The sequence below is a fragment of the Rousettus aegyptiacus genome, unplaced genomic scaffold, assembly GCF_014176215.1.
Source record: "Rousettus aegyptiacus isolate mRouAeg1 unplaced genomic scaffold, mRouAeg1.p scaffold_m13_p_5, whole genome shotgun sequence".
NCBI lineage: Eukaryota > Metazoa > Chordata > Mammalia > Chiroptera > Pteropodidae > Rousettus > Rousettus aegyptiacus.
The window spans coordinates 39,018,875-39,040,193 of NW_023416308.1; the positions used below are offsets into that span (position 1 = coordinate 39,018,875).

At 41.6% G+C, this 21,319-nt stretch overlaps 1 protein-coding gene across 2 annotated transcripts in view; it reads left to right on the forward strand.

Annotated features, from left to right (window-relative positions):
- The window catches only part of UBASH3B (ubiquitin associated and SH3 domain containing B), a 132,185-nt gene that overhangs the window by 91,879 nt on the left and 18,987 nt on the right, over positions 1–21,319 (forward strand). For both annotated transcript variants that reach the window (XM_016132230.2, XM_016132228.2), the window contains exons 2-7: positions 6,163–6,216; positions 7,075–7,261; positions 8,672–8,870; positions 12,106–12,275; positions 16,603–16,811; positions 20,949–21,081. In XM_016132230.2, the coding sequence (XP_015987716.1) occupies positions 6,163–6,216; positions 7,075–7,261; positions 8,672–8,870; positions 12,106–12,275; positions 16,603–16,811; positions 20,949–21,081 (952 nt within the window). The remainder of the gene's footprint in view (positions 1–6,162; positions 6,217–7,074; positions 7,262–8,671; positions 8,871–12,105; positions 12,276–16,602; positions 16,812–20,948; positions 21,082–21,319) is intronic.

Genomic DNA, 21,319 nt, shown 5'->3' on the forward strand with positions numbered 1-21,319 from the left:
ACCCCTTATCTTCTCGTTTCCTACACAAACAAAACCTTGGTCACAGAAAACCAATGCACAGGGCAGATAGGATCCTGAGGTCACAAATATGCATCTACCAGCCACCTAAAGTCAAGGACAGAACAATGTCAGTAGTTGGAAAACTCAACAAATTAGTTTTCTACTTTATTGAATTAGGGTCTTACTACTTTGAAGGAATATATTTCCATTTCTGTTATATATATTTTACCTATTATTTTTTTATATAAAGTTTTAGATACTTGAGTTTTGTCAAGTGCAATAAAATAGGGAATGAACTGTCCTCTGAAGGCACATGAGAGATGTATTATCCTGGAGAGCCTGGAGTTCTGGGTTAACCTATTTGCCTGAGCCAGAGATTGCTTGAATATTTACTGACCTCAATATTGACTGAGTTGGAAGCTGAAGGGATTTCTTAGACAGGAAATAAAGCTCAATGGGTAGCCCAAAAGAAATGCCTGTCTTACAAGCAAAGACAAAAAATCAAAGTCAAGCTAATAGAAAACTTTAAGAACAAGTACCCTACAACCAGACCAGGTGTCTGTTAATGATACTTGATTTAGCTGTTAGCCCAGACCCCCCCACCCCGCCCCTAGATTCTCCAGGGAATAATAACTGAGCTCATCACCTACTACCATCCCATCCCAAACTTATCTCTACTCCTGCATTCTCACTCAGAGGTGCCCCTACCATCCACAAAGACACATAAGCTACAAGTCTCATCAGTCTCCAGGATTTATCCAATCAATAATCCAAACATCCTTCCCAACATTCCATCCTCATTATACTTCAACCTCTCACTGTCCTCCTTCTGATATCAATAGTATTTCTAAATATTCTTTGGCATAGTAATGATCTCCCTTAAGTCTGTCCCTCACATGCAAATCTGACCACACTTTTCTGACTTACCATCCTTCATTGTTCCCCTCTGCATGAGAGGGAGCCAGGCTTTCTAAAATGGCACAAAGACCTTTGTGAGCTGTCCCCTGCTTACCTTTTCAGCTTCACCTTTACTTTCTTCCAAATTTACCATTTTTGCTCCAGCATCACCAATCCTAATTTCATGCACACACAGTGCTCTCTCTTACCTTCACATGTGAGCTCTTGCCACGCTCTTTACTTCAAATGCCTTTCTCTCCTCCTTTTTTCTCTAACCAGCTCTTACTCTACTTTTAAGATCCAGATCAAGCACCATTTCTTCTAGGACAGATTCATAAGCTTTCTCAGTTCACAGCATCCTTAGTATCTCCGTAATTTTTACATAGAGCCTAAAGGCCAACATAAATACCTAATATTTATATTTGTTTACTAGTTAGATCCAAACAACTTAATAAGTATTTATCTCCAAACAACTTAAGAGCCATGTGGGAAAAAATGCACAAAATTGAAAGAAAAATAATATTTTATTTCATTCTTAAATAACCACAACTACTTACTTATGAGATGCGTGTGTCTTTTGGGCACGGTACAACTGTTGAAACCTTAGAATCAGGTTGGACACTGCCACTCATATTTCCCGTTCCACACTGGTTTTCACTGGGCACTTGCTTTTTATTACAGCTGTTTCCAAAAGCCCAGCTTCACAATGATATGACAACAAGAGGAATATAGCACAATCTAATATTGAAACTGTAATCACCTTGAGCTAGTAGCTTATGGCGGTGGTCCCCAAACTTTCTGGTACCAGGGACTGGTGCTCCTATTAGAATCTAGTGCCTGATCTGAGGGGGAGCTGAGGCAGTGATGTTAGTGCTGGGGAGCAGTCTCAAATAAAGATGAAGATTTACTCAGTCATCCGCCACTCACCTCCTGCTGTGCAGCCCTGTTACTAACAAGCCATGGACAGTACTGATTCACAGCCTAGGGTTTGGGGACCCCTGGCTTATGGGGTATAAAATAGATGATAAATATTGCTATGTTTGCCTCAAACTTTTAAATTATTCTATGGCACCTCTTTGAGTTTAGTGTGGGCTCCTAACCTAGAGTGGCTTTATGTACAATTTGAGAACCTCAGCCCCAGAAACTCCTTCTTATTGAGTTAGTACCCATATTCTGAGCTGCCTTAGCACACTGCACATCTCTATCATGGCTTCTACCATAATGCATTGTAAGAAGCTGCTTGTGTGTCTGTTTCTTTCTCTAAAACTATGACCTCTATAAGAGCAAGGACCATTCTTTCCTCTTCTTTTGTATACCCTGTGATAACACAGTGCCTGACATACATCTGGTGTTCAGCTGAGAAGAACTAAAGTACTAAGACAGTCAGACCCCAGTAGTGGACCCTAGTGAACCATGGTGGCTGCAGAAGAAATCATCCTAATTCTAGTCAAGCTCAAAACCTGTGGTTCTGAGAGGGAGTGAGAATTCTTCTGGACCTGGACATGAGACCTATTTGAATCTACTTAGTCAGGCCTGAGTCCAGCCAGGGAATCTGAGGCTATTTTCTCTGAAAAGGCACCAACAAGTCAAATTTTAGATCAGAAAGCTATAGTCAATACATTTTTTATTTTCATTTGGTTTCCTAGAAGAGTTCCTTTTGAGGAGAAGGGGGAAAAGAGAAATAGAAAGGAGAAAAGGAGGGAAAGAGTAAGGTGGAAAGGAAGAAGGGAAGGAGAAAAGAGGTGGGAGACAAAGGAAGGAAGGAAGGAAAGAAGGAAGGAAGGAAGGAAGGAAGGAAGGAAGGAAGGAAGGAAGGAAGGGTGGAAGGAAGAAAGGGAAGAAGGAAGGAAAAGGGGGAAGAAGAAATGCTTCTTTGTTCACACAAAGTGGAAAAGGAATTTTCCTTTCCAAACCTCCTTTAAAGTCATAAGGGCACCTCTGTGCCCCTGGTGGTTGGGCAATCATAGCCCTGGGGCCAGACTAACCTTGAACTGGGGGCACACAGTGGAGGAGCCCCAGCCATCCAAGCTGGAGGAAGAAACGCCATCAGTGGGTGCTGCTTGTTCCTCCCAGTTTGGCTCATTTCCTCACAGCTGCTTGCCTGATTTTTTGATGAGCCATTACTTTTATCTGATTTGTGCTGTTCTTCCCTATCATTAGTAGTGCATGAGAATTTGCATTATTTTCATATTCTGCTAAGAATAAACCCTAGAAATAATTGGGAAAGTTAGGCAGGACCAGGATCAGAAATCAACTTTCTGTTCTCACATGAGAGATGTTCTCATATCAGCAGTTCATATGTCTCATTGACTCTAACTACAGAGGTCCCATCTAAATGGTTAGTTGTTATAACTCAGTGGCTTTACTACTCACCTTTGGGTTTAAAGGGCTATACCTCCTTTATCTGTTCAAGGTTTCCAGCTGACTTTGCCAACTTCTGAGTCACTCTGAAGTAGCAGATATTCAGGCTCAGCCTGGTGTTCAGGGTCCACCCTGCATACCCAACTGCCCTTGGCATTGGACCCGTGGGATGGACAGGAGGTGGGAGCTCTATGGCAAAAGTCTTTCTTCAACAGGGTGGAGAGGGGAAAATGTGTTCTGTTACTGCCTGTGTTTAGTTTGTTCTGTGGACAGAGTTCTGGGAACAAACGCAACCCAAATTGTCGTTGGCCTGACAGCGGGTGAAGGAGCAGCAGAGCTGTGCCCGTGGCTCATTAGGGAAACCAGGATTTTAGTCCTCCTGTGACCTCTTGCCTAGAGACTCGCACAACTCTATTTTAGATCACTAATTACTTTATAAAGACTTAAAAAAGAAAAACAAAACAGCTTTATAGCACATTACTGCCAGGAAGTTCTTTCTAGTAACTAACTTGAGCCCTCTGTGTTATAGCTAAAGCTTATTTTATTTTGCCTAACCTTTCCGAGAGAAGGAACATCGGATATAATGACCTTCCATAAAATAGAAGACGTCTCAGATTTGTCTTCTTCAGAAAGAAGAATTTGGAATTTCTTATACTTTTATCGTAAACTTATCACCCAAACCTTTCATTATCTTTCTCGATTTTATGTTCGAATCCTCTCCAAAACTTATCTTTTGAGTTACAGAGACCATGACTTAATTAGCTCTCATTTCCAGAGGATACTACTAGTGCTTAAAGAAAAATGTTTCAGTAGGATGTATTTCATTGGCGGAAGGGCATAGAAAAAAAGATATTAGATCCTTTATATAAATAGCACATTGTACCACAAATGAGTTTTCCTTTTCCCAATTGTTTCTGAAACAATGGGTCTTTTTTGATGAATTTAGTTCCTCAAAAATTCTAACTTCTAAAAGACTGTGATTTGCATTCTTTTGTGGGTACATGGTTTCTGGATCTGGAAAAAAAGCAAGATGTGTGGTCTCTGATTGCCTAGGAAGCAGTAAAGGAAACAGGGCTGGCAATTTGGCAGCAATTAAGTACCTTATCCAGGTGTGGGAATGTGGGGTAAATCTGTTTTCCAGCCTTTTCTGCAGCAGCTTCTGTTCCGAGGCATTCAGGGGATCTGTCTTACTTATCCATAACTCCATCTTACTGTAATTAGGCTTGTCGTCTCTAATGCTGTTCTACTTAGCTGTGCAAATTTCTTTATTTTGATCATTTGGCATTTGTGCTCAGATTTTTATGGAAGAAAGGAAGGTATTTTACTTATCTTTGGGCTGTGGAGCAGAGCTACAGAGGCTGGCCTTGAAGTCAGACTAAAGTCTGACCTTCACTCAGCCTTCACCTTAGCCAGCTGCTTTGAGTACATTACTTTCTTCCCCTGCTTTTCCCTTGTATAAAGTGAAGAAAGTTGGGTCACAGATGATTTCTGAGGTCCTTTCTGATTTAACCTTCCACAATTCTCACAGTATCAGTTTTTCTAATTGCTCTATAAAGGGACCAATAAAAGGAAAGAGGAGTTGCGTTCAGCAGCCAATTAGGAAAAGGAAGATTTGAAAGCGTGTTGATTTAACTGTCTTCTCTCTCCCAAGGGCCAGAATCAATGTAATGCAAAGGGACCAGAATGATGGTTTATCGGTCGCCTCCCTCATGTCAGGCGCTGTTCAGGGCTTCTTATATTTATACCTCACTATACAGTACATGCAGTAGATGTCTTTCACCACCATAACCACCATACAACCCCTACCCATCCCTACCCAAGAAGAGTCTAATTCTTTAGGTCTCACTTAAAGTGTCACTTCCTTAGTGAAGCTTTCCCTGACCACTCAGCTTTGGTTAGGTATCCCTGTCCTAGGTTTATTGTTCCCTGTGATTTCCCTTCATTGCACTGACCACAGATATAATCAAATAATTATCTGTACAATTAATGTTTTCATGCCTGCTCAGCTGAAATCTCCATGAGGGCAGGTACCATATAAGTCTTGCTTTTCATTGTATTCCTAGAGCCTATCACAGTGCTGACAAAATAATAGCAATTCGACATGTATTTCTTGAATGAACATAAGCATGGATACATGAACGGATAGATGAATAGCAAAACTAGATACAAACCTAGAACTCTCTGGTTCTTGGAGACCAGTCTGAAACTTCAGAAGTGCCCTACACTTGCACACAAGGACCTCACTGCCAAAACCATCCTGAGATACCACAGTGCTATTAATAGGGCTTTGAGTTCTTTCTCCAGCAGTGGGAGTGCCAGTAGCATTGCTCTGGCCACTTGTCCCCAAAGAAGTCTGTAAAATAGTTGGAGATCACAGATTCAGCCTGAGGCTGTTGGCAGTGATTGGAGGTGGCTGGGAGGAGACACTGAATTGAACCAAACCAAATGTCCTCGTGGGGATTTAGCCTCACTTTCTAACATGCTTTGCCAAGGCTCTGCAAAAACAAAAACAAAAAATGAACAAACAAACAAACAAACAAAAACAATGTTCCATGAGGGATTTGAGTCAGAAAGAGTGACTGGGTAAAAAGGAAAGAGAAAAACCAAGACTTGACAACATTTAGGGAAGTAGAAATAAAACCCCAATATGGAACCTACTGAAAATAGACTGCATGGGCTGTCAGGCTGAGTGCAGATCCAGTGCTAATCACATGGAAATTAATTACAAGTTCTTTGTCCATATGCCTTGCTGTGACCCTTAGGGGAGAAATCCTGCTGCAGGTGTCTCCCCATCACCACTGAGGAGGCTTTGATGTTGCTTTCTTTGCATTCAATTCTTGCCACTGCAATAAGAAAAGCTAAAGCTAAAAATGCTAACAATAGAAATTTGATTTTTATTTCCAGACAAAAAGCCTTGGCATCCACAGGAGGAAGAAGTGTTCAGGCAGCATGTGACTGGTTGGTATAAAATAAATAAATTTAGAAAATAGCATATAATTAACTCTAAGTGTATGTGGATGAGCAGGGATGTGCAGCCTTTCAGTAATGGATTCTTGGAGGAAGGGGTGTGGGGGATGAGTCAAAAGACCTTGTGATAAGCCCATTTATCAAGCCAATTGCCTTCTCTGCCCTGGCCCCAGGGCATGCATCTCTTTAACACCAGTTAAAGAAATTTAAAGTATTTCCAAGATAGAGTCCCTATCACAGTACCTGCCCTCCCTTCAGGCACTTAAAGATACTCTTTAAGTGTGTGGATGGTGGGCAAATCAATTTAGTAAAAACCTACTTACCTTTCGGGATATCATCACCCAGGGCAGAGCCCACAAGTCAACCCTCCTGAAGCTTCCCTTGTCTTTTGAGGGTACAGGGTTTAATCATAGACTGAACTGAAGGAACAGGCAAGGTTGGAACTGTCCTGGTGGATTAGGAAAGGATATGGAGTTTATTTAAGAATGCGTCCTGGATAGTGGCTTTAGTTTAGTTTTGTTTTGTCTTGTTTTGTTTTGTTTCGTTTGTTTTGTTTTGTTTTGTTTTTGTTGTTGTTGTCATTGTTTTGATTTGGGTTTTTGTTTTTTGTTTTTTGTTTTTTAGGGAGTTGAAGGCTGCAATATGACAGGCAGAAAAGAAGTTAGTGTATCTGAGAGTTGGTTATAAAGTGTGAGCTTCGAGGGGTAAATTTTTAAAGCACAAAAGGAAAAACATTTCTCCTTGTGGTGCCTGGGTGTGGAACATCGTAGAGTGGATCTGTCTCTTCTAGTTCTTCTTTCCTTCCATTATTCTCAAGTGAGGCCTGACCTGCTCTTTTCTCCCTTTTAGGTTATTCTCCCATGTGGGCGACCCCTTCCTGGATGACCCCCTGCCCCGGGAGTATGTGCTCTACCTCCGCCCCACTGGCCCTTTAGCACAGAAGCTCTCTGACTTTTGGCAACAGTCGAAGCAGATCTGTGGGAAGAATAAGGCACACAACATCTTCCCCCACATCACCCTCTGTCAATTCTTTATGGTGAGCTACTATCCCCCATCCCCTGACCTGGGAAGCCTCATGCCCTATATCCCCAACCTGCACCCTGGGAGGAGGAGCCAAAGTCTAAAAGCCTGTCAGGAATCAGGCAGAAATAGTCATGGGCTCCTAGAGTTGGATGGGCCTTCAAGGAGTCAGTGAGACCCATGGCTACTCACCCAGCACCTCTTTTTAATATCTGCCAAGGCCCAGGCGCACGCCAGGTTTGGTGTGGCATCATGATGACAGCGTGCTCCTCAGAACCCTAGTGACAAGCCTGACCCATTGAATGACATGTTGGTCTGGCAGCCGCAGCAGGAATGGTTTCACTAACCTCACTTCACCCTTGTATATCATCTGCCTTTCTACTCTTACAACAGGAAAGAGTAGATATTAGAGAGCTGGGAATAAGAAATGTAATCTATAGACAGGGAAAGTAACTTCAGCCACATGGATGCTGTCCACAGATTTGTGTCTCTCTAGATCTTTCTAGAGCTGACAGATACCTTTCACCTGCCATAATTCCTAGTCCATAATCCCAGCTGTCACAAAGCTAATTTAATGACTAACTTAAATCCCCCTCACTATATGTAATATATTCTTCTACTTTAGCTCTCTGTGTAGATGGATAAGAATTGATTTATCCACATATATTCAAGACAAGGCAGAATGGTAGAATTTTAAGACAATATTTTATTTTAATATTTTAGAGTTTTTCCATATATATATATATATATATATATATATATATATATATATCCTCTCTCTCCCTCTCTCTCTCTCTCTCTCTCTCTCTCTCTGTAAAAAGATGTTCCTAACACCTTCTCTCTTACAATTCACTTTGAAAATTAAAATGATTATTATTTCCTCTTAGTCATCCTAGGATCTTTCTCAAAAGCTTTCAGAGTTTAGAGACACTCATTCTTTCTTCCAGTTCTCTAAAGAGGGTAGGAGGATGATGTCACAGCTTTCTGAGCTTCATTCTTCCCAGCCATCATGGGGGTGGAAGTAGAGTCAACTTTTGATCATTGGAGAGGAAAAGAAAAGGCACAGGTGATGTAAAACAGTAGAAAACACACAAGAACTCATCCTACTCTCCTGGTACATTCCTCCTTTCTTTCTGCTGGACCAGACTTCCTGCTTTCTGGCTGGGGTCAGAGGGGCGCATCAGAGCAGAGAAGGAGGGAAGATGTCATCCATGCCCCAGTTTAATTTACTAGTTGGATAATCTGTTTCCAGATAATTGGGAGTCTGCAGCTCTTCTTCTTCCTCACAGTCAGAAGTGATGGTTTAGTCACTTTTAGACTTTAGTCATCACTCTCCAGCTCTGGGCAGAGGATGCCAAATGTTAAGTAGCAACAGACATCTATCTCCTCTTGTCTCTGAATGAAGCCTCTTGCTTTCCCCTTCCAGTGTGAGGACAGCAAGGTGGATGCTCTAGGGGAAGCCCTGCAGACCACTGTCAGTCGCTGGAAATGTAAATTCTCAGCTCCCCTGCCCCTGGAGCTCTATACCTCCTCCAACTTTATCGGCCTCTTCGTGAAGGAAGACAGCGCAGAGGTCCTCAAGAAGTTTGCTGCCGACTTTGCTGCAGAGGCTGCATCTAAAACTGGTGAGCCAACAGAGCTGCCAGGCCAGCTCTGAGTCCTGTTAACCAAAAAGTTGGGAAGAAAGGGGATAGGAAATTATTGTGGGAGGGGTAGGACGGAGTCAGAAGGTGGAGGGTCCTACAGAAATGGGAAGAACATGACAAAACAGCCATTTCCTACAGCACCCCACACCTCTTTCCTCCCTTTCAGAAATATTAAACTACTGCCCTGCTAACTTTCCAGGGAGAATATCCAGTGACTACTCCCTATCACAATGGCTGTTCCAAGTTGAAAGTATACAAGCGATTGTTCCTCATTCAACTATAAATATATCCAATAGTAGCACCACCATCTTCTCTCACTTCAGAATTAAAGAATCTTTCTTTCTTCCTCCCAAACTCCCTCTCATTTAGGCATCTATCTAGGTCTCACAGTTCACTCCTTGAGGACCCAGGGCTTTGCTCAGGGGGTAGCATAGCACAGAGAGTGGAGCAGAACCACTAAGTACCAAAAAATAATAAAATCCACTGAGCCAAACTCCCTTCAACTTACTGAAACCATTTAGACAGGCCACTAAGCCTCATCCAAAAATGTCACCCCTTCAAGATGTCTCCTTTTTATGGCATCTCTTTATGCCCTTTTTATGACATCTCTTAGTTCAGGCACTGAAATTTCCCGTCAAAGGAATTAACTTAAAGGGATGCTCAAGATGTGTGTTGATTCAGTGACAGCGGTAGAAGCATGGAAAGAGGAAAAGAGGAAGAAGTGGGTAAAGCTTCTTCTGTCTGAGCAGAGGTGCAGGCAAGCTCACGTAGCTCAACATGAACTTTATCTGCAGGAAGAAAGACTAACAATGGGGTGAGGGGAGTCTCTGTTGGATTCCTGAAGAACACAATCATAATCAGCAGGTATATATTGGATACCTGCTATGTGTTTATCCATGAGGAATGCAACAGAGAGTAAGAAGTGGTTCCTCCTGGCCAGAGGCACGGTGGGAAAATCTGATTTGAGCACTGTATGCTAAGAGAGCTCTGAGAAAAAAGAGACCATTATGGGATGAAGTGGTTCCACCTTCACAGAAGAAAGGACACTCACATTGCACTCACACTGGGATAATGTTGATTCTTTAGGTGGAGGAAGGGCCCTGCAGGAGAGTGGGCCACATGAGCACAAGCAGAAAAGAGCAGAGGGTGCAGAGGACGGTATGGAGGCCACTCTGACCAGAGCAGATGGTGTGAGCTGCACAACTCAATCTGACTGATTGGTGCAAAGCTGGAGGAGACCTGAGCTTGCCAACCCCACACTGCAGGGAGGGTCAGAGGCTAGAGAGGGAAAGACTTGAATGGCGGCACACATTTTTCCCCTTGGTCTCCTGACCTTCGCCCTATACCTCACCTGCCTTTGTTCCTTGCTACTGTTTTTATCCCCAACTTGGGACATTTTGCTGAGTTTTTTACCAGAAAAGCCCCAAATAAGACTTGGAACTCTAGGGAGCATGTAATGAGGGCCCAGCTTCACTGAACAGGGTCACAGTGAGATCTCTACTCTCAGGGGAACTCCAAGCTTTTAAGACATCTCCTCTACATCGGGACTGGGGCCTCCTTAGACCTCCTCCCCAGGAACTCCCTTTTCCCCAGAGACTAGTGTCTGCTTTATAACTTGGTGGAGCCTGTCATTTCATAGGAGCTTAATATTTTAGAAAAATGGCATAATAGAGAGAGAAACGATTTCCTTCCCATCCCTCTAACTCAGGAAATGGCCCTTTCTTATCCCACAGCAGCTATCGTCAAAACCACTAAAACGCCCACAAGAACCAAAACTAATGTCAAAAAGCCAAACCCTTCACAAGTGAGTAAACCAGGTCTTGGCCAGCTGATTCTTAAGGAGCAAAATGAGTGAGAGGTAGTCAGGCCCTTTCTTGCTTTCCTTGTAGGAAAGGGGAGAGTCAGTTCCTCTCCAGGAATCTGCAGCCACTCTCTAAGAACATGTCTGGCTGGTTTCTCGGCCCTTGTGCAGCCCCCTGGTGGTGATTTAGAGAACTGGGTAGCCCCACTATATGTAAATGGCCCAGCTCCTTGCAACCTAAAAGCAGGCCTTCATTTCTTTGCCCTAGAACTAGTGCCTAGAAATTCTAGCGTTTTTGGCATTACCAAATTTCTTTAGAAGTAGATTTGGTGTCATCCTTCATCCAAGGTCCTTTAAGAAAATTCATTCGCGTGTATTAATTTATTTAACAAACACAGAAACCCTATCACGTGCTGAGTACTAGGGACACAGTGTGAACAAGATGTGAACAAAACAAGACAAGAACAAGACATAAAATGTACTCAAAACCAAAGGGTCCAACTTCTATTTCTATCTCTGTGTGATTTGAGCAAGACCTTTAATTTCTCAAAGTCCCCAAATTCCATCTAGTTGCATCTTCTTCAGTGCCTAACTTAGACAGTAAATGAAATGTTCCCCCACTTAAAGACATAGAAAAGAGAAGTAAAAGCCATTCCCTTGAGAAGGTAGGTTGGTTGGTTTTGTTTTGTTTTCTAGGGCGTCTTAGAATAACAGTCTGTATTCTCAGCTAAGGTAATTTTGCCCCCCGGAGGACATTTGTCAATGCCTGGAGTCATTTTTGGTTGTCACTACTTGGGGTTGCTACAAGCATCTAGTGGAAGGGGCCAGGCATGCAGCCAAAGACCCCACAATGTGCAAAACAGCCCCACAACAAAGAATTATTTGACCCAAATGCTGTCAAGAAACCCTGTTTAAAAGTATTTTATTTTCTTTCATTTCCCCATCAGAGTCACACGGAAGCTAAGAGATTTGATTTAAAAACAAAGGAAGTATAGCTCTGGGACTCACATGGCTATAAAATTAGCTCTTTGTTTTTATATAAGTTAGTTCATCTCTTTAAGCCTCAGTTTCCTCATTAAATAGTGGGGCTAGTGATAATGGAGTTGTGAGAAGGAGCAAACCAAAATGATTCCTTCTCAGCTAATCCCCAGCTCTTACAGATGTGTGGCTCCTTACCTTTCAAATTGAGGGTCGATTTAGGATTTGTTATCCACCACCGCGCCCCCTCCCCCTCTCCCATACCTTCCCTGTACACCTTTATTCTGCTGCTGTGAAGGAGAGAAACAGCTTTGTCTGACCGTGGGATTCCCTCCTTTGTTATTTGGGAAGCAAAATTCTATGTTCTTTCTCAACTTTCCACCATTGCTATGATTACCACTTTGTAATAACAGACTGTTTCCTTCCTTTTTCCAGAAGTACATGTGGAACCTCATAAGAAGCAGCTGCATGTGACCCTGGCCTACCACTTCCAAGCTAGCCACCTACCCACCCTAGAGAAACTAGCTCAGAGTATTGATGTCAAACTAGGGTGTGACTGGGTGGCTACTATATTCTCTCGGGATATCCGATTTGCTAACCATGAGGTAATGGCTCACTGTGGCTCCTGACGCTACCAGCAGTGCAGGGGTGCAATCAGAACCAGGAGCGCTTTTGCTGCTTGGTGTCACAGGGTGATGGGGTACCAAAGGAAGGCAATGAAATGAGCACCAGACAAGGAGTCATTTGGCCCAGGCTTTTGTCTAGGTTCTGCCAGACTCACTAGGAAGCTTTGAGCTTGCATCCCTCCTTTCTGGGTGCCAAGTAGCTGTGTAATATCTGTGTAATATCCTCATTGTTCTATTTTCCCTGCCAACCTTACTGGAATGATATAGATATTGAATGGGTGAATAGATATGAGAGAAAAGCATGTTGGAAAAATTTTAAATATTATATTAATTCATGGTGTTAATAAATAAAACACATCATTTTGATCTTGGGTGATGAGAACACATATGTATATATACAAAAAAAAAATCTGCCAACATACAATCAACAGCTACTCGCTGACTATTTATGACATGCAAGGTACCATGGAACATAGGAGAATTTTAAATTATGGTCCTATCTTCAAGGAGCTTTTAATTCAGTGAGAGAAAGAGAATAGACACACATGAAATTAAAACACAGACCAAACGTGATGAGAATTTGTGTATGTCACATGGGAGACATCAGTGGAAAATTTGAATCCCAATGCAGGTGGAAAGTTGGCATTATTCTGGCATCCTTGTTTTGAGGGAATCCATAGTACATTCCAGGAGAAGCATATGCTATCTCTGAAGAATAATATAGTCTTTTTTCATTTCTGAAGGAGAAGCTGAGACACAAAGTGATTAAGTGGCTGGTCTAATGCTAAATAGCAATTCAGGACCACAGCTGAACCCCGAACCAAAGGATTCTGACCAGTAAGGATAGGAAAATCATCCAAAAAATCCCCACATAGTTTGACAAAAAATTTGTTAGCCAATTAATGACATTTATATTTGTTTATCAGATTCTGAACAGTAAAAGAACTGATTTTTTTAGTTGAACATCTCTTTTAGATATTTTTTCAATGTGAAAAAAGTTAAAACCTCAGGGTCTACCAGGTAACCTCATCATTGATTTGGAAGTGTTAGGAAGAACCTATGAAACCCGGGTCCAGGCCTAATGATCCAGCCTGTAGTGTCAGGGACATGCAGCTTTTTCTGACTCTGCTGATGGGAATGTCATGTTCTTTTTCTGAGTCATTTGATGCAAGTTTCCGTGAAAACACAAGGAGAATGGGTTGATCTTACTTAAGAATTCTGATATCTCCTAGAACTGCTTAGGATGCATCCCAAATATAACTGGAAAGGTGTGGCTGATTGAACTCCTTCCAAGGACAAAGAAAAAAAAGTTAAGGGTTGTATGCAGCTGAACTCTGAAAAGTCACCTTTCTAAGAGAAGGAAGGGGAATTCAATGGAATTTTACAAGAAATATCTTCTAATCAACACTGCCCTCCAGTTAACTCAAAGGGTAATTGCTTTCCTGCCTGACCCACATTGGCACTGCGGGAAAGAGGCAGCAAATGCCTGCATGAATTATTTTCTAAAAATAGCTTGGCCTCTTTTATCTCTTATTTGTAAAACTCATTTATTACTGTTCCTTCTGATAAAGCTTTCCTTCTGAGGTCATTTGGCTTTTACCTGCACTCCCCCACATATGTAGACTTCTTGCCTTTTTCTTCTGTACCCAGGAGGCAAGTTTGATTGGTCATTCCAGTGAGGTAACGGATGTCCAGAGAAGGAAAGTGGTTTAGGGAGGGACACTCAGCAGGTGATACACAGGAAAACTCCTAGGTCTCTTCCCTCTGCTGTTTAGATTCTCACTTGATTAGGACTTAGAAATGCCTGTTTGTACTTCATTCAGTCTCCTGTATGTTAGTGATTACATTGGGTCAAGCCAGTTTTATATTCCAAGCAATAGATATCTAGAGGAAGGACAGGGTTATACAAAAGACATAAATTCTGGACTCTAGCACACATGGCTTCAAATCCTGGCCCCATGCCTTTAACAGTTGTTGATACACTTTTATGACTTCTATAACTCTCCAGTTCTTAGTTTTCTTATGTGTAAAATGGTGATAATATTTTGCTGGACTGTTGTGTAGACTAAAAAGAGTGTATGGGAAGGCCTTAAGATAATACTAAGCACAGAGTGTGTGCAATAATAACAACAACAAAAAATAGTGCAGCTATTATTGTTACTAAGAGTAAAAGGGCTTCAAAGGCAATGATGGTCAGTTAGTTCAGTTCTTATATTCACATAGCAAACTTTGAGTTTAGTCCCTGTATAGGAAGGGAGCAAAAGCATACTTGAGATAGACTCAAGAATTCTTACAGGTAGATGCTAAACATTAAACAAAAGAAAAATATAATGTAGTAAAATCCAGGCGTGTGTCCTGGTATCTGTCAAACTCAGGGCTATGGGGACATAGGCATCAGTTACAATTTTAGATTTGCTGCAATACCCTAATTCTTTTATTCAATAAATCAAACCTACTTATTGTCGAACTACTCTACCTAGGACACACTCTCTCCTACCCCCCTTTGCTATGCCTAAACTTCTCTGGAGATAACCTATTGGCAGAATACTCATCCCCTCTAAGTGATAGGAGGAATGAGTTCTTCTCTGAAGTCCCCTTAAGTTTCTCAGAGGAAAAACACTACTGGACCAAAGGCATTATTAGGCAAGACTATGCTATGTTTGAATATCTAAGGTACACTTGTTCCCCATAACTTGGTGCCTCTCTTCACCCTATTCCAGAAGAAGGATTGTTCCTTTCAGTGGATCATCACATGCCTAGCTTAGAGATTTCTTCTGAATATCGTTTTCTTTAAACTATTTTAACAATCCAGGAGAAAACCTTCCTGGTTAGTTTGCAAAAGTAGTTTGAGTGTGTATATGACAGAGGACAGGGAAAAGAGTGGGTGGTGATCAGGGGCAAATAAGATCTAGAGCTGAAAGAGACACTGGAATGGGGAAAGAAACAGGTGTCCTAAATGAAAGGAAAATCAGGAATCTAGTGGTACAGTTGAGTTTTGTGCGTTATCACTTTCATTCTCTGAGAAAAATCACATTTTTTCTGGCTCCTTTCATTAGAGAGTTCCAGAAGGAAATTCTTTCTTTAGGACACACTCTGATGTATCACTTTGACACCAGTGAGCCGATTACCCATCACACAGTCCAGGGCTCAGCGTCAGCTAGAAAGACAGACATAACCTAGGAAATGAGGCATCATAGTTCAATAGTAACAATTATGCCCCTTCTATGTACAAACCTCTTTCCTAAGAAGTTTTTTTATATTGTCTCATTTGACTTTTATAGTCCAAATATTATGTTACTGATGAGAAAACCGAGGCTAAACAAAGTTAAAAATATGGACATGGAAACCAGAGGATATAGCCTGCTTCTAGTGGCTTCAAAACCATAAGAAAAGCTGTTAAAGCATCACCATATCTTAATGTCCCTTGCAAAACAAGTGGGATAGGAAATATTTTTATTACTATTGAGGTCTTCTGTTTAATAAAAAAAAAAAAAAAAGTAAAATTAACATTTTCCAAAGTGTCATCATGCCAATGCCTATGATGTCTATATATACCAGGAAAGGAGGCAAAAAATGGAATAAATCAGCCAAACAACATGGCCTGTGGTTGGCCCTGGAACTTTTTTCTGAGCCCCAAAAAAGAAACACGTGGTCGCCATCTGTTCCTTGATGAAAGCTGGTTACACAGACATACACACTGATTACTATGAAAGATATTTTTTTCTTTCAAGATTTTTGTTAAAAATGTAGATTTAAAGAAAAGCTCCTTGAAGGCAGAGATTCACATCCTGTTTAAACAACTGAGTTACATAGAAAGGGAAAGACTTCATTCCCAAAGCTTTCCTACAGGATAGTCTCTCCAGCTGGCCCATCATTACCCGCATGTGGAAAATTAGCTTTTCATGAGCTGTGTTTAAAATGTCTATTATGGCGCCTACCCCAGTGATGGAGCAGGAGAAACTAGGTCCAACCCCATTTGTATAGCAGTTCACTGGAGAGTCTATGGGCTTTTAGATAGATGAATTTCTGAAAACCGTATCTGAATCATGAAGGGAAGCAAAGACATGCCTGAAGGAAAGTCTGTAACCATCCAGTAGCACCAGGCACACACCCACAATACCCTGAAAAGAGAAGAAATACTTTCTGATCTAAATCCAAATCTACTCAGAGCCTATAGCCCCAAGGGGTGCCTGTAAATGTCAACATCTGGATGTAGGCACTGTGAAAGCAGAACACACGTCTGCCCTGGAGGAACTTGGGAAAACATGTCATATGTGGGCCTCTCTCATCCCTCTCTTCCTTTTAGACATTACAGGTGATCTACCCCTACATCCCACAGAATGACGATGAGCTGGAGCTGGTCCCTGGGGACTTCATCTTTATGTCTCCTATGGAGCAGACCAGCACCAGCGAGGGCTGGATCTATGGCACCTCCTTAACCACCGGCTGTTCTGGACTACTGCCTGAGAATTACATCACCAAAGCTGATGAATGTAGCACCTGGATATTTCATGGGTAAGCTGACTCAGAGTTCTTTGCCTGCTGTTTTTTGAAGAACATTGTGGATTTTCAGGGGGTGGCAGGGAAATGGACTTCATTCTAGACACACTGGGCAGTAATTACAGTAAATGGAGTACATGGTGAAGGAAGTCTGTTAGTTCCAAACCTCCAGTAAGGGACTGACTTATTGGAGGCACAAGAAAAATGAGCAATGGATCTCTCTGTTTCACTCTGCCTGTCTCATTTGATGTAGCTACCTGTCTGAGTTCCAGATCAAAGACTGAATCAGGGCTGCTTAGGGGTCCCCCTCTCATGACTGAAGTGTGGGTCATCCTAGTGCTGAATCTTCTTGGCTTTCAGATTTCTGTCCACTTTGTCCTGGGTCATTGCTCAGAGTGGTCTGACTCCCCAGAACGGCTAGGCAGTTTCCCCTACACTGGCCATATCAGTAACAAAAGGGTTTGCAAGAGTTAGGAAACCTAACTACCACTAACTTAATTTGGTTGCCCTTAGAGCAAGTCCTCAGAATTGGCACATAAATGCCTAGATGACAGAGAGTATATCTAAGGAAATGGGCAACTGCCAGAACCTAAAATGATACATGGTCCCCCCTCCCCTAGTCACTCATTTCTCACTAAACCAAACTGCTCTCATGTTCAGAGTGGCCTGTGTTGTATGGCCAGCTTTGTCCCAGTAGATAAATAGGAATAAAAGGCATCTTCTCTTTCCTAATCCGAGAAGTTCAAAGCCAGCCTGACACACTCAGGCATCTCGCCAGGGTGTGCATGCTGGTTTGTTTACCCTCCCTCTTGTTCTTTCCATGTGCCAGTGTGGCTGGGGGCCAGAAGCTCTGAGCTCAAGCTGCATGGTGTCTAACATTGTTATTGCCACCATAAAAGAGAAGCAGAGTGGCGGGATTTCAGTGAGTACGTTGCCTGGAGGGAGAAAAGGGAAAAAGGTCCCCTACCCTGGTTAGCAGCCAGCAGACAAACCACAAACCCGAAGATGGAAAAGAACATCTTCTTCCTTAGTCACCCAGTACCCAGAAACTCCTTCCTCTTCCTTCTAGTCCACCCTCAACTCCTGCCTCATGAACATCCAGCATTGTGTGACACAAATTGAAAGGTTGAAGCTGCCTTATGTTCCCTAAATGTTTGTTTTTTCAGAAATGTTTCTGAACATCAAAATAAATAAGTTTGGTTTCCAAAGTTACCATTTTATCTTTATGAAAACAAGTGAAGCATAATATACATGAATAAACAGAATTAAAAGGTTCTTGATAATAAACCGTTCTTAGATTACTTTTTTAAGAGTAGGGTTACATATAAAAGAAGAGTATGTGGGAAGCCCTGCTGACTTATTTCAGATCACTATATCCAAGCCCACTCTTGTCCAAAGTAGAGGTCAGGCTGAAACATGGGTAAACCTAAGTGACTTAAGTCCATGGATCACAGGAAGGTCTGAATGTTATCTCCTTTCAATTTGAAAAATTGCTAGTGATATTATTTCCTAGGGAACCATGTCCGAAATTAAACTATCAGCTTCTACAGCCAACCCTACTAAGAGTGGGGAAATATTAACATTAGGTGTTAGAATGTTATAATTAAGAATTTGAAGTTTTATTCCAACAGTCTTAGATTCAAATCCTAACTTTCCCACCTACCAGCTGTGTGAACTTAGCCAAGTTACATTACCTCTCTGAGCCTCTGTTTGTTAATCTATAAAATGAAGATGGTAATTATTTGCAATTAACTCACAGGGGTGTTGCGAAGACCGCAATAAAAGACTTATCTTTACATGGATCAGTGCCACATATATAACAGCACTTAATCTAAAGTAGTCATTAACTTTATGATCTTTGGGGTTTTTTTTTTCTAATTGGTGTTTTCTAGTACTCTTATATGTCTTCAAATCAAATGTCTCCTCTACAAAAATGATTGTATAGAAGAGTTGCACTTTCCTACTTACCCCCAGAGGTGGAAATGACTCAGGGAGGCAACTCTTCTCTCACCTCTAACCAAAGAGAGACTCGAGGAGGTAGAGCCTCAGGGAGTGATGGAGCATGACCTGGCTGACTTGATGGGAAGTTGTTAAGGGGATTCAAGCAACAAGTAAAGCCGTAGGGTCTCTGACCCTTCACAACCCTTCCTACCTAGTCCTCAGTTGTCTGAGTCCATACTAAGGAAATATTCTCCTTCCACCCTTTATTAGAGCATCTTGCCTGGTTCTGAGTATCCCTAGATATTTGTCAGTTGGTAAAGCCACATCATGTCTTCTGAATCAGGGTGGTCTGGCTGGTCCTTCTGGGCTTACATACAGAACTGATGTGTCCTAGGGAGGTGCCAGTGCCTTCCTGGTACTTAAGAAGACGTTTTGGGAGTCAGCTTCCTCCCTATGCTTCTCTCAACATAAAATGTCTGACTGTTGTCTTACTGGAACTGACAGCCCCATACTATCTCAGACTGAGTCAGGTCCTTTGATTACGGCGACAGTTAAGAGAAGGAGGTTAGCATTCTCCTTGCCAACTGAGCTAAAGGAGAAAGAAAAGGGATTCTATCAGTGTCTTCACAGCTATAATAAATTAAATTAAGGGGCAGGTACAAGCATGATGTCAGGACAATTACATCCAGACATTTCACGCCCTGAAGCTTTGATGAATCAGACAGTGAAAGTGAATTTTCTTTAACTGTGTGATGTATGGGAGAGTCTCAGTTTAAAATAAAGGAGAACAGATGGTCTATTAGACTATGTGAAGGTCATAAGATTTCTTTGGTTTACGGTTGCTTAAATTTTACCATAATAGGTCTTATTTGGCTGTACATCACACTTCTTGATACAGCTTTGTTAAACCGTAGGTCCCTGGGTCCCACCCCCGACTTGCAAATCATAATCTGTTAAGAGTGAGACCCAAGCATGAGTATTTTTTAAAACTCCCCTGGTGATTCTGATATGCACAAGGGCTGAAACATCACTTTTTGGGGGGCTTGCTTCTTCTGTGACCTTTGTGTATACGTAGGAGGAGTCTATTTACAGTCAAAGAAAGGGATGCTTCAAAGAGTGAAAAGGGTGCTAAAACCATACAGTGTTTTGAAAGAATTTGCACTAACAACCAATTAGCTTTTTATTGTAACTATAAAAAGTTCTTTTCAAAATTAAATTCTAAGGATAATACTGTGTTAAAAATGAACAATTGAGAACAGATGTGTTAAACTGCACAGATTGCTGGGTCAACAGATAAAAACGAGGGCTATGCTGGGCAAACTGGGATGCATGTTACCCTAGTTGTAAAGAAGCAAGAAATCTAAAGTTTCAGTGTTCTCCCTTGGTCTGCCCGGTGATACAGAAGGAGATGTTCACAGATTTGCCTAGCAATCATACTTAAATTGCAATGTTTATTAGATAAAGCTTTTTGGAGGTCTTAAATAATGAAAATAATTTCAATGTGAAATGATTTGCTACCTCTCTTTCATCAAGACCTCTTTTAGGCTTCTGTAGTTATACTGTTACACCCAGAAATGAGAGTTCTTGGCTCACTACTTTACTCCTTTCTCCATCTCACCTCCAACAAGATGATTAAATACAGAATTATTTAAACTATTAAGTTATTTAATTATTAAAGAGAAGACCATTCTCACCAGATGAATAAAGACTGAAGAAGGTAGAATAGAGCATATGGCCATAAGGTTTCCTTGACCATTAGGAGCTGCAGGCAAAGTGGTAGAGACAGTAAAAATGTTCCCTCTAATTTGTCAGTTTAGATGGAAATCACTATGGAAAAGATTAAAAGAAACAGGAATTATTTCTTTTGAGCCAGAAAAATAGCTGGGAACAATAGTGCAAAATCGATACCTCATTATTCTTTAACATGACTTTTGTGCCAACCATGTCTGTGGCATCTTAATAAGCACAAAATCATGGGTTCTAGCCTTTCCCAGAAAGATGAATTCATCTGCTTCAAGTACAGAAATCTATCTACCCCCTTTATTATCTACAAGACTTAAACATAAAACAAGATGTTCCAGTAGTGAGGCACCCCCTGCTCAGATTTCCCTACCATTGCACTGCCCAGGGAGCAGTTCCTATTAGTCCAAGGATGACATGCTGATGACTTCTAGCCAAAGCAGTTAATATCTTCCTTATCTTCCTCTGTAGTTCTTACTCGATCTTAAATACATCATCTTCCAATGCTCTCTCATTTTGTGATGGCATGTTGGAGAGGCGCCCATATGAGGACCAGGGCCTGGGGGAGATGACTCCTCTGACTATCATCTGCCAGCCCACACAGGTAAGACTGACCATCAGGATCACGTCCTCAACTCTACTAGAGAGTCACTGATTATCTATGAACCAAGTGTGAGGCTGCTAAGATACACAAAATTTCAAGACTAGGAAGAGTCAAATGGATGACCCTGACAATAACTACCAGCATCTGGGTCTGGTCTTGTAAGGAGGGGTATGCTGCAGAGGGGAGAACATGTTACTTATAAAAAAAGTAATCATTGTACGTATTTTGCAGGCCATTG